At 46.8% G+C, this 11,936-nt stretch overlaps 1 protein-coding gene across 2 annotated transcripts in view; it reads left to right on the top strand.

Annotated features, from left to right (window-relative positions):
* Positions 1-408: 408 nt before the first annotated feature.
* Positions 409-11,936, top strand: part of ESCO1 (establishment of sister chromatid cohesion N-acetyltransferase 1) — a 46,447-nt gene continuing 34,919 nt past the window's right edge. The window contains exons 1-2 of one of the 2 annotated variants that reach the window (XM_068237241.1): positions 409-727; positions 10,836-10,938. In XM_068237241.1, the coding sequence (XP_068093342.1) occupies positions 10,935-10,938 (4 nt within the window). In that variant the 5' untranslated portion in view covers positions 409-727; positions 10,836-10,934. The remainder of the gene's footprint in view (positions 728-10,835; positions 10,939-11,936) is intronic. The other variant, XM_068237242.1, reaches the window with a different exon arrangement.

Genomic DNA, 11,936 nt, shown 5'->3' with positions numbered 1-11,936 from the left:
TTTATACATCTCATCAATGTGTTTGCAAGCGTAGTTATAGTTTTGGATGAACTCATTCGATAACAATTAAAATTCTATACAGCCCTCTATCACTTTTCCCTTTTCAGGTCATCACCCACAGTATTACCTGAAATTTCTAACTTTGCCACTAGAGGGCGACCTATGTTCACTTATTAGTAGTACAAACATTCTTTAGGAAAATTATCAATTATTAACATAATGCGCGTGTTACAATTATTAGGTAGGTATACTACAGTTGAATTTAGTATAGTTTAATGCGCACTTCGTGCATTAAGCTAGCTGTTCCAGTTAGTACAGAATTTCTCATTTGTGCATTTTCTGCCCATTTCTGAAATGGCCATCGCAGTACTTCCGGGTTGCGAGGTGACGTTACACGTCGCCGGCGGATCAGGACTGCGTCCTGAACACTTCCCAAGTGCAACGAGGATTTATGTGCTGGTGCTCTGCTGATCTGTGCTGCTTTGACGAGATGAGCCTCCTCTTTGCTGTCATCTGTTGCACCCCGTAGTGGATGCTTAACCTCAGCCTGCCATCAACCCCCATTTCAGTTCCTAACCTTGATTCCTCCCCTGCCTAGTGCCTGATCTGAACCCCAAGCTAACCTACCCAGAGTACAACCCCTAACACTAACCCCAAGGTATGTGCCGAATCTTCCACGCCACAGCACAATCATAGAGACGCTGAGACCAGTGCAAGCCGCGTTGGGGTAAGTAAGACAATAATTTACTTACTTGAGATGGGTACTGTGGGTCCACCCATGAACTGTGATCTAGAAGTGGATGTATTGGAAGAAGGCTGAGGGGTATCAAGTCAAAATTTCAATTTGCTTAACCCTCCTGAGTTATTTATGGACTTGCACTGGTTTATTGCTAGTGATAGGAAGTTTGACAAGGAACATTTTTGTTTTTGATGTGTGAGACAAGATCCCCTGGACTGACCAACAAGTTCTTTGCAAGAGACTGATTAGATAATCAAACTTGGAGAGGTAATAATTGATTCTAGTCTGAGTAATCAGGTGTCAGATAATTATTGTTGTTTTCTGACATCTTTAGGCGAGTTTGGCGTTTCAGTTTTGCTCACAGTTTTGCCTTATGCTGGGCATACACGGCCCAAATTCTTATCAATCGAGCCGTTGATGGCTCGATTGATAATTTCCGACATGTCCGGTCACGCTGGGGATCGATTCCTGGCTCGATCCCCGCAGGTGGACTATAGGCAAAAACGAAGCACTGATGAGCGCTGAAAAGGAAGTGCCTGCGGGGACGAGCGGGGAACGAGCCACGCGGACGAGCGGTGACGCACTGGCTCGATACCAGCGCAAAAACGAGCTGTGTATGCCCAGCATAAAGTCAAATTTTCGCTTGTGTTTAATGTATGTGTGTGTTTACCGGTACTCCCTTCCACAGTCTGTTCATCAAATACCCAAATTTACCATATCTAGACGCAACCTGACAACACATCTCTTCAGGCAAGCATATAAACTTACCTTAGACACTTTGGGCCGGTTCACACTTCAGCAGTTGAAAAAATGGGTACGGTATATCAGTTTTGCATCCACTTGCATAATCTTGCTGTCCGCTATTCGTTCACCCGTCTGCCATTGCTTCTTGTGTTGGGAAGGTTGACAGGGCAGAGTGTCAACTTCTTGCCCAAGAGCTTTGTTTTGTTCCCAAAAGCAGATGCCATCTTAACATAGCTTTAAAATGCCTAAGCTTTGGCAGTAATGAAATGCATTTTATGTTACACACTTTCAATAAACGCGATTGTTATATGTAAATTAGAGGCGTTAGAGTTGAGTGGTAAGTGGCAGTGGAATCACACTTTTCGGAGTCGGACTTTTTTTTGTACCAACTCCACAGCCCAGTGGCAGACCTGCTGATCTCTTTGGCGGCAGCAGTACCTTAATCACACCTGTAGCAAATCCAGTCACACTTCAGTCCAAAACATCTGATCTGCATGCTTGTTCAGGGTCTATGGTTAAGAGAATTAGATGCAGAGGATCAGCAGGACAGCCAGGCAATATGCATTGTTTTAAAAGGAAATAAATGTCAGCCTCCATATCCTTCTCACTACAGATGTTTTTTAACCTATGTGGACCTAGTGTTTCTGGTCCCTTTTAAGGATTAGAGGCTTTTTCTCATTCTTTATTGGCTCATTGTGATCAGGAGGTCTGGAGCCAGTGAAAATGGCTCCTGAACTTTAGGAGGAAGCTTGGCTGTCACATGACAGCTAAGTTTACTTTCTCCTGGAGCAACAATCACCTTGGAACCGTGGTAAGCTGTGGTGTAGAATTTTGAATTTAGTAAAGAGCCCTAGATGTGGCGTAGATTCTACTTACAGCGATTCCAAACCTAGGCTTCAGTGACTGAATAGTACAGGTGAGGACAACAGAGTATGAGGTATAATAACTGCGCATCAGGTTTCTGTGAATTTCCGTGTCAGATTCTGCAGAAAGTAGGAAGGAAATGCCGTAGCTTAGATTGTATGCTTGCCTGAGTCATTTCAGTTAATTTTCAGTGCTTAAAGAGGAGCTGTTAGGTATAAGGTCTCAGAGAAAATAAACACATATATCAGTAGCTAAATATTGGCTGTACTTACATTACATATGCATTTCACTGTCCACGTTTGGATTTCACAGAATCTTTATATAGTATTTGCAGAGAATGATGCTCCTGACAGCTCATGGCAGGTTCCATGTTTGTCTGTCTCCTATGAAGCCAAATGTGTCCTCATGTCCTGCCTGCTTCCTGATGATTCCACTCACAGAAAAGCTCATACTGAATAACAGTACTGTGCAGTGACTATTAATTAGCCATGTGGCTAGGAACAATAGCGGACTCCTGCAGTGTACTCTGCCCAGAGATTTATCAGTGCTGTGTGCTGGACTGAGTTACATGCTATTGTAACTTGACCCTGTAACTTCTCATTAGCAGCCGAGGGGAGGGCCCCAGAATGCTTTGCAGTATGGTATGTGGCTTGCGGCTTCTTAAGAGCTTGGGTCTAACAGCTTTGCTGATAAGCACACATCAAATGAAAGAGAGATTTTTATCTTCAGTGTTGCCTTTTTGGCTTCCTTCTAAACTGTTTAACACAGGAGAATAGAGGTTTAAATTAGCTTTTGCAGACTGACAGTAAAGGTCCGTACACACGCCGGACTTTAGGCAACGACGGGTCCGTCGTTGCCTCCCGCTGGGTGGGCGTGCCAGCGACAGTCCGGCGTGTGTACGCTCTGTCGTCAGACTGATACGGCTGTTTCTGAGCGATCCGCCGGGCGGATCGCTCAGAAACAGCCTTATCAGTCTGACGACAGAGCGTACACACGCCGGACTGTCGCTGGCACGCCCACCCAGCGGGAGGCAACGACAGACTCGTCGTTGCCTAAAGTCCGGCGTGTGTATGCTGCTTTACTCTTTTTAACCAGCTGAGCGGTCTGGACGAGCTCAGCTCGTCCAACACCGCCAGTGGCTGCCGCTCAGGCCCTGCTGGGCCGATTTTGATGAAATAAAAAGCAGCACACGCAGCCGGCACTTTGCCAGCCGCGTGTGCTGCCTGATCGCCGCCGCTCTGCGGCGATTCGCCGCGAGCAGCGGCGAAAGAGGGCCCCCCTAGCCGCCTGAGCCCTGCGCAGCCGGAACAAAAAGTTCCGGCCAGCGCTAAGGGCTGGATCGGAGGCGGCTGACGTCACGACGTCGGCTGACGTCGATGACGTCACTCCGCTCGTCGCTATGGCGACGATATAAGCAAAACAAGGAAGGCTGCTCATTGCGGCCTTCCTTGTTTATTCTGGGCGCCGGAGGCGATCGGAAGATCGCCTCCGGAGCGCCCTCTAGTGGGCTTTCATGCAGCCAACTTTCAGTTGGCTGCATGAAATAGTTTTTTTTTTATTTAAAAAAAACCCTCCCGCAGCCACCCTGGCGATTTAATCAGAACGCCAGGGTGGTTAAAGGAATACTTAACCTCCCTGGCGGTTAATTTTTTTTGCCAAATAGGCAAAAATCTTTTTTTTTTTTTTTTGTGTTTCATGTAAAGCTACCAGAGTGGTAGCTACATGAAACACCACTAGAGGGCGCATGTGTCCCTCTAGTGCGATCGTCGCCGGCATCAATAGCAAACGGGAACGCGTATATAACGCGCTCCCCTGTTTGGCTTCTCTTGTCGCCATGGCGACGATCGGAATGACGTCAGCTGACGTCAGACGCCTCCGATCCAGCCCATAGCCCTGCCTGGAACTCATTGGTCCGGGCAGCGCAGGGCTCTGGCGGGGGGGGGGGGCCCTCTTCTGCCGCTGCGTGCGGGCGATCGCCGCAGAGCGGCGGCGATCAAGCTGTGCGTGCGACTAGCAAAGTGCTAGCTGCGCGTACAGCACTTTAAATGGCACAAATCGCCCCACCAGGGGCTGAGATATCTTCCTGCGCGACATAGCCCGAGCTCAGCTCGGGCTTACCGCCAGGAAGGTTAAGTCATCTGAAAAAAATGACTTTTACTCACCCGGGGCTCTCCTCAGCCCCCTGCAGCTGAACCGTGCCCTCGCCGTGTCCCTCCGATGCGCCTGAACTCGCCGGTGGGCACTTCCGGTTTGGCCGTCACTGGCCGACAGGCTGGGAACGCGGCTGATCAGCCGCGTTCCCGGCCGCAATAGCGCCCTCTATAATGCTATTGCGGCCGGGGACGCGGATAATCAGCCGCATTCCCAGCCTGTCGGCCGGTGACGGCCAAACCGGAAGTGCCCGTCGGCGAGTCCAGTCGCATCGGAGGGACACGGCGAGGGCACCGTTCAGCTGCAGGGGGGTGAGGAGAGCCCCGGGTGAGTAGAAATCATTTTTTCTTGCTGACTTAAGTATTCCTTTAAAGGACAGATGTGAGGACATCTTCTTTCCTGGGGCTTCCTCCAGCCCCTGGCAGCGTTCTGTGCCCTTGCGCAGCACTGCTTCCCAGGGTCCCCTCCGTTACAGATGCCAACCGGCACCTACTGCACCTGCGAGAGTGCTACTAGCAATCACGCGGTATGGAGTGTTCTGCGCTGGTGCAGAACTACTGCGCTTGCGCAGAACACTCCAAACTACGTCAGTGCGATTGCGAGCGGCTCGCGCAGGCACAGTAGATGCTGACCTGGTGAGGTCAGCATCTGCAAGGGAGGGGGCCACTGGCTGTGACCGGAGCTGCAGCGAGGACATACGGACGGCTGCCAGGGGCTGGAGGAAGCCCCAGGTAAGTAAATCTTTTTTTTTTTTTTTTTTTTTTTTTTTTTCCCTCTGACCTTCCCTTTAAACCTAGCCATGCACTTAAAGGGAACCTAAACTGAAAAGGATATGGATTTTTCCTATTAAAATAATACCAGTTTCCTGACTCTCCTGCTAATTCTGTGTTTCTAATACTTTTAGTCCCAGCCCCTCCACAAGCATGTAGATCAGGTGCTCTGACTGAAGTCAGACTAGATTAGCTGCATGCCTGATTCAGGTGTGAGATCCAGATACTACTGCAGCAAATTGATCAGCAGGAGAGTCAGGCAACTGGTATAAACATCCATATCCCTCTCAGTTTAGGTTCCCTTTAAAGGTAACCAGAGCTGATAAAAAAAAAAATATATATACCTGGGGCTTCCTCCAGCCCCATCAGCACGGATGGCTCCCACGCCGCCGTCCTCCGCCTTCTCCAGCTCCGTTACCAGGTCCCCTAACTTCAGCCAGTCATGGCCAGTCTGCGCAAGAGAAGTGCGCTTTCTGCCTAGCTCTCTGGCAGCCGCTACCAGACCAGTTGCCTGGCAGCCCTGCTTATCTATTTGGCTGCAGTAATGTCTGAATCACACCAGAAACAAGCATGCAGCTAATCTTCTTAGATTTTATGTCAAACGCCTGATCTGCTGCATGCTTGTTCCGGGTCTATGGCTAAAAGTATTAGAGGCAGAGGATCTGCTGGTCAGTTGGGCAATTTGTAAGGTTTTAAGGGAAATAGGTTTGGCAGCCTCCATAGCTCTCTCACTTCAGAAGGTGACTTAAAAGATGCTGTCTCTGAGATCAGATGGGTGTTCTGACTCCAGAGTTAAAACACGTTGAAGTACGAGAGTGATGACTACAGGTAGCCACACACCATACAATTTTTTAAATATCTGTTCAATTTAAGAATTGCAATCAATTTGTCTGACTGATTGTAACATTTCAAAAATATGACCAATGTACCGAACACCTATGTTCAATTTTTCCCCAATTATGATAAAAATGATTGGAAACTCTGACAAAATTGCTAGGGTGTGTATATTAATAAATTGACAATCCAACACACACCATACAATCTTTATAAAGATTGAAGAAAAGTGGCATTGTGGAAAACTGGCATTCCGGATCGATTAAAATCAAAGAAAACTGGAAATCCGATTTTTCAGTCGAATGAAAAAAAAGCTTTCGATTTTTTTTCGAGAGCTCCGATTTTTTTTTTTTTCGAATTGCTGTAAAATCAGATCATTTTATTGTATCGTGTGTGGCCACCTTTAGGATGCATACACACATCCAACTTTGAGTGGCCAATGATTGGCCAATTTTACCACTTCTGTGTAGCAAGAGACTCAACAGAATACATTGAACAGCCCCGTTCACATCACAAACGCGGATGGCCATGCGTGCGGAACGCAACGCATGCGAACGCACGCCATCCGCGTTTGTGTGCGTTGCGTGGCTGATCCCATCACTGAAAAGTGAATGGGACAGCCACGCGTTTTTACAAAAAATGCGTGCAGCATGCGTTCCCGGAACGCATGCAGTGTGAACATCAGACAGTGCACTCTATGCACTGTCTGATGTCGTGCGTGTCTGCCTCCTGCTCGCGTTTCCAAAACGCGGCTGGAAACGCGTGCAGTGTGAATGGGGCCTAAACCAGGGGTACTCAAACTGAACTGACTTAGTAATGTAAGGCAACTTTTGTGAATGGATGTCCTGGGAGTTAGTTAGTAGATTTTATATACAACACTGGAAAAAGTATGGACTTGCCTTAATGAGTATTAAAGAGCCCTCCCTCTGAACCACATGGCTCCCCTACGATCCACCATTATTGCAGCAGCCAGACTCCTCTGCTCATCCTACTGCTCCGTCTCAATGACTCCACTATGCAAATCCCTCCACTGGCTTCTGATCCATTTAAGAATCGACACAAGTCCTACCTGACCTATAACTTTGACTGTGTCAGCAGATGCATACCTTGGCTGCCCACTCTACTCCTCCAACAACCACCTTTCTAAAACCCCCATGCATCTCGCACGACTACAGGACATCCCTAGAGCCTGCTCCTGTGGAACTTTCTACCACTGCTTATCAAGCTTGCCCCCTCCTTCAGCTCCTTCAAACAGGCCCTCAAAACCAACCTCTTCAAGAAGGCCTACCACACCTCGCCAATGCCCTAACTTTCCCGACTGAGAACCTCTCGATGCAACCCCCTTCTATTGTCACCACCCCCTCCTTTCAGATTGTAAGCCTTTGCCAGGCCCTCCTTGTGTATCCTATGACAACCCAAGTGTATGATCTGGCATTGTTTGTGTTACTGCTGATCACCTGTATTTTGTTGTCTGTCACCCATATTATTATTGTAACCTTAGTTATTGTCCAGCGCTGTGTAATATGTTGGCGTTTTCTAAATCTAATTATAATATAGTAATATTTGTATATTGAAGAGCTGGCCAGCACCTAGTCCTTCCAGTTGGGACATACCTAATTCTCTAGACAATCTCCATTGGGTAGGCACTCGTTCGCCTTGGGAGGGGGAAGCCTCTGGATCCTCCAGCCTGTTCCAGCGCTAAAACCCTGAATACCGCTTGGCGGCGTGCGCAGTAGCATGGATGCTATCAGGCTCTGCTTTTTTTTTCTAGTGACTTGACTTATTTTGTAGCCTGTGGATTATCTATTTGAGTGAGCTGCGGAGATGGTGGCTATCATGCAGAGTGGCATGAAAGTTTGTTGGTACTCAAAGTTGTGGTAGGGAGTGTTGCAGTCTGCCACTCAACTTTCCACTTTTTCTTTGTTTTTCTCTGGTCACATGCAGTCTGGCATTAGTCATGGAGAGGATCCAAAGACATAACAAAAGTTGTTTCTGTGATACCTTTAAAGGGTACTTGAACTGAGTAAAATTATTTAACCTCCCTGGCGGTTAATTTATTTTGCCAAATGGGCAAAAATCCTTTTTTTTCTTATTTTTTTTTTTTGTTTCATGTAAAGCTACCAGAGTGGTAGCTACATGAAACGCCACTAGAGGGCGCATGTGGCCCTCTAGTGCGATCGTCGCTGGCATCAATAGCAAACAGGGGAGCGCGTATATAACACGTTCCCCTGTCTGGCTTCTCCTGTCGCCATGGCGACAATCGGCATGACGTCATGGACGTCAGCCGATGTCCTGACGTCAGGCGCACTCGATCCAGCCCATAGCGCTGCCCGGAACTCATTGGTCCGGGCAGCGCAGGGCTCTGGTGGGGGGGGGCCCTCTTCCGCCGCTGCGTGCGGGCGATCGCCGCAGAGCGCCGGCGATCGAGCTGTGCGCGCGGCTAGCAAAGTGCTGGCTGCGTGCACAGCACTTTAAATGGGGCGAATCGCCCCAACAGAGCCTGAGAAATCCTCCTGCGCGGCATATCCCGAGCTCAGCTCGGGCCTACCGCCAGGGAGGTTAAGATAAACACATGAGGTAACTTCAAATGACCATTACATAGTTACCTTGCCATCAGTTCCTCTCAGAAGCTCACCATTTTCTTCTGACAACAATCCCTTCCAGTTCTGACATTTTGTCAGAACTGAAATATATCAGTTGCTGTCAGTTATAGCTGAGAGGACAACTGATGTGCCAGGTAATGTCCATGTATCCCAATGGCTCAAGTGGGCGATGTTACAGTTTAACAGTGTGCTGACCAGAAAGCTGTTTTGGGGTAATGGCCATTTTCAAAATGGAGGATGGAGAATTCCATTGATCACAGTGGACAAATGGGACACAGGAGAGGAGAAAGAGATTGAGTAGACTACACCAGAGGTAAGTATGACCTGTGTATGTTTATTTTGACTTTAAATTTTCAGTACAGGTTTTCTTAATGAAAGAGGCTTCGTTCACATCATCATACGGAGATGGGCATGCAATCAGAACGCAACACATACGATCGCACACCATCTGCATTTACATGTGTTGCGTGGCTGATCCCATTCACTGTAGTGAATGGGTCAGCCGAGCATATTGCCAAAAAATGCGTGCAGCATGCGTTCACTCACCGCACTGGTCCGCAACGCATGCAGTGTGAACATCAGCCAGTGCAGTCTATGCACTTCTGATGTTCGTGCGTGTCGTCCTCCTGCATGCGTTGCTGAAATAGGGACGGCAACGCGTGTAATGTGAACGAGGCCTTACTGTGCAAGATTTCTTTGCAAGCTTTCAAAACTTTTTAACTTTCTTCCTCAGGCATGTTATAGAACTGGATCAGAACCATACAAAGTAATGTCACATGTTTTTCTCTGTACTCTGCCCTAGGTGTAAGCTCCATGTTCACTATTCAGTTGTATCAGTTTTTGTTCACAATTTCTCATCCGTTTAACCCAATGAAAATGTATCCAATGAATTTCAGTGGTACAATTCCTACAACATGCAATTTTGTGGCAGTTGTCTGCACTGTATTGCAGTGTAGTTGCCTTGAAAGCAGACACAAAAAACGGACATAAAAATGGACACTGCGCTCATCAGTTTTTCACAGGGCTGTGGAGTCTGTACAAAAATCATCCGACTCCTCAGTTTATGAAACCACCAACTCGGACTCCGGGTACACAAAATGGCTCAGACTCCATAGTCTAATATTTACCAGGGCTGTGGAGTCGGTACCAAAATCATCAGACTCCGACTCCTCCGTTTATGAAACCTTCAACTCCAGGTACTCAAAATTGCTCCGACTCCACAGCCCTGGTTTTTCATGTGTGTGTATAGTGTGCACAAAGTCTTGAGCGTTGCTTTTCTGTGATTTTTTTTTTTTTTTTTTTTTGTAACATTAAAGCCTCGTTCTCATGATTCATTAAATTCTAGACCCCCCCCCCCGCATATTAACATCTGATTCCACGTACCCAGTAATTGCTTGGAGTCTGACTCCACAGGCCTGGTTAGACCAGGTTTGTGTGATCCCTTATGTTGTCAGGTGATTTATATTCTGCAAAAACCTCCACAGGTGGTTATATGACGTGCTTTCTTTTTACAAATACTGCTTGCCTGCCAATGAAGCTGAAGGCTAAAGGGAACCCGAGCTGAGAGACATATGCAGAGTGACAAGTTTATTTCCTTTTAAACAATGCAAGCTGCCTGGCTGTCCTGCAGATCCACTGCATTGATTCATATTCTACTGCAGCCAAAGAGATCAGCAGGGCTGTCGGGCAACTGCCATTGTTTAAAAGGAAATCAATATGGCAGCCTCCATATCCCTCTTACCTCGGGTTCTTTTTAGTTTGTGAATCACTAAGGCTGGGACCACACTTGTCTGTGCGGAATATGGGTATATCTTTCAGCAAACGATTTTTTGCACGCTATGCACATTTGTGTTTTTAAAAGTGCATTGCTCCACAGTAGCCAACGACTGTCAGTGGGAATGTTCCAAGAAGTACGTTTTTTTTTTCCCTGCATGCGAAAATCATATTCAAGTGTGAAACATCCCATTGATTGAAGTGTGATCCCAGCCTAACACATCAAAAATATGCAGATGAGATGTTTGGACTTTACAGGCTACATGCTTAATGCATATGTGGAGCTCAGACTACTGAAACCAACAGGTCAGCATAATAGGTGGGTAACAATTGCTTTTTTTCTCCTTCTCTTTACAGTGGAACTCCAATTGGGAGAAACGAAATTCCCTCCAGGATAAAATACATGCTTTTCAAGGATTTTATGCAAAGCTTAGTGTACACTTGGGGCCACATCACATGGGTAGGTGACCGAGTCACAAGTAGCTAGGCACCTTACCGTGAGGTGAACATTTTGTCTGTTTGAGGCACGTGATGTGAGTTGGCACTTGAGAAGTAATGATAATTAACCAGTTGAGGACCACAGGCTTACACCCCTCTAGTGACCAGGCTCTGCAGCTTGAAACGATACCTGAGGTGACATGATGAGATAGATATGAGAATCTACAGTGCCTAGCACACACATAACTATGCTGTGTTCTGCCTGAAAGCGTTAACATCAGGTATGTAAGTGGCCGATCCTGTCAGACTACAGGGTGACCCTCACTGATAAGAAATTACAATTATAAAACACTTTCCTAGCAGAAAATGGCTTTTGAGAGTAGGAAAGAGATAAAAAGGTCAATAGTTCATAGATTTTAGCTCTGGCATACTTCAAAAAATGTGTCATTGAGCAAAAACAATAAGACAGTAAAAAGTAGATTTAAATAAAAAATGAAACTGTGGAATATCTTAGTCATTTTAGGAGAATGAGAATAGATACAATTGTTTGTTTCATTAGTTTTTTTTTGTTTGTTTGTTTTTTTACACCTCAAGTGTCCTTTTACAGCTTACTGCAGAGCCATACAACTTAGCACCCAAATGAATCGTACCTCCTTTTCTGCCCACCACAGAGCTTTCTGTTGGTGGGCTCTGATCGCTGTTGCATGCAGCATTCTTTGTTTAATTTACTTGTTCTTTTATAAATTTGTGTAATTTTTTTTTTCACCCTCCCCCGACAATCAATCAGCAGGTTCGTCTCTAATAGGCATCAGCCTATAAGAGCGATCCTTTTTCTTTGTCCTCCAGGGGATAGCCAAGTGACAGGCCTGTCCCCAGTTCAGCGCTGTGTTAGATTGCAGCGCTGTACAACTAAAAGAAACGGACATTTCTTTTCAGTCTGCTAGCGACGATCGCCGCTGGCAGACTGATCCCCGCTAATCTCCTCCCCCAGGACTTGACGCTGATCAGCATTAGGCGGTC

Source organism: Hyperolius riggenbachi, chromosome 5 (genome assembly GCF_040937935.1).
Source record: "Hyperolius riggenbachi isolate aHypRig1 chromosome 5, aHypRig1.pri, whole genome shotgun sequence".
Taxonomy (NCBI): Eukaryota; Metazoa; Chordata; class Amphibia; order Anura; family Hyperoliidae; genus Hyperolius; species Hyperolius riggenbachi.
The sequence above is the reverse complement of the archived record's forward strand: the minus strand, read 5'-3'. Positions and strand labels throughout refer to the sequence as shown.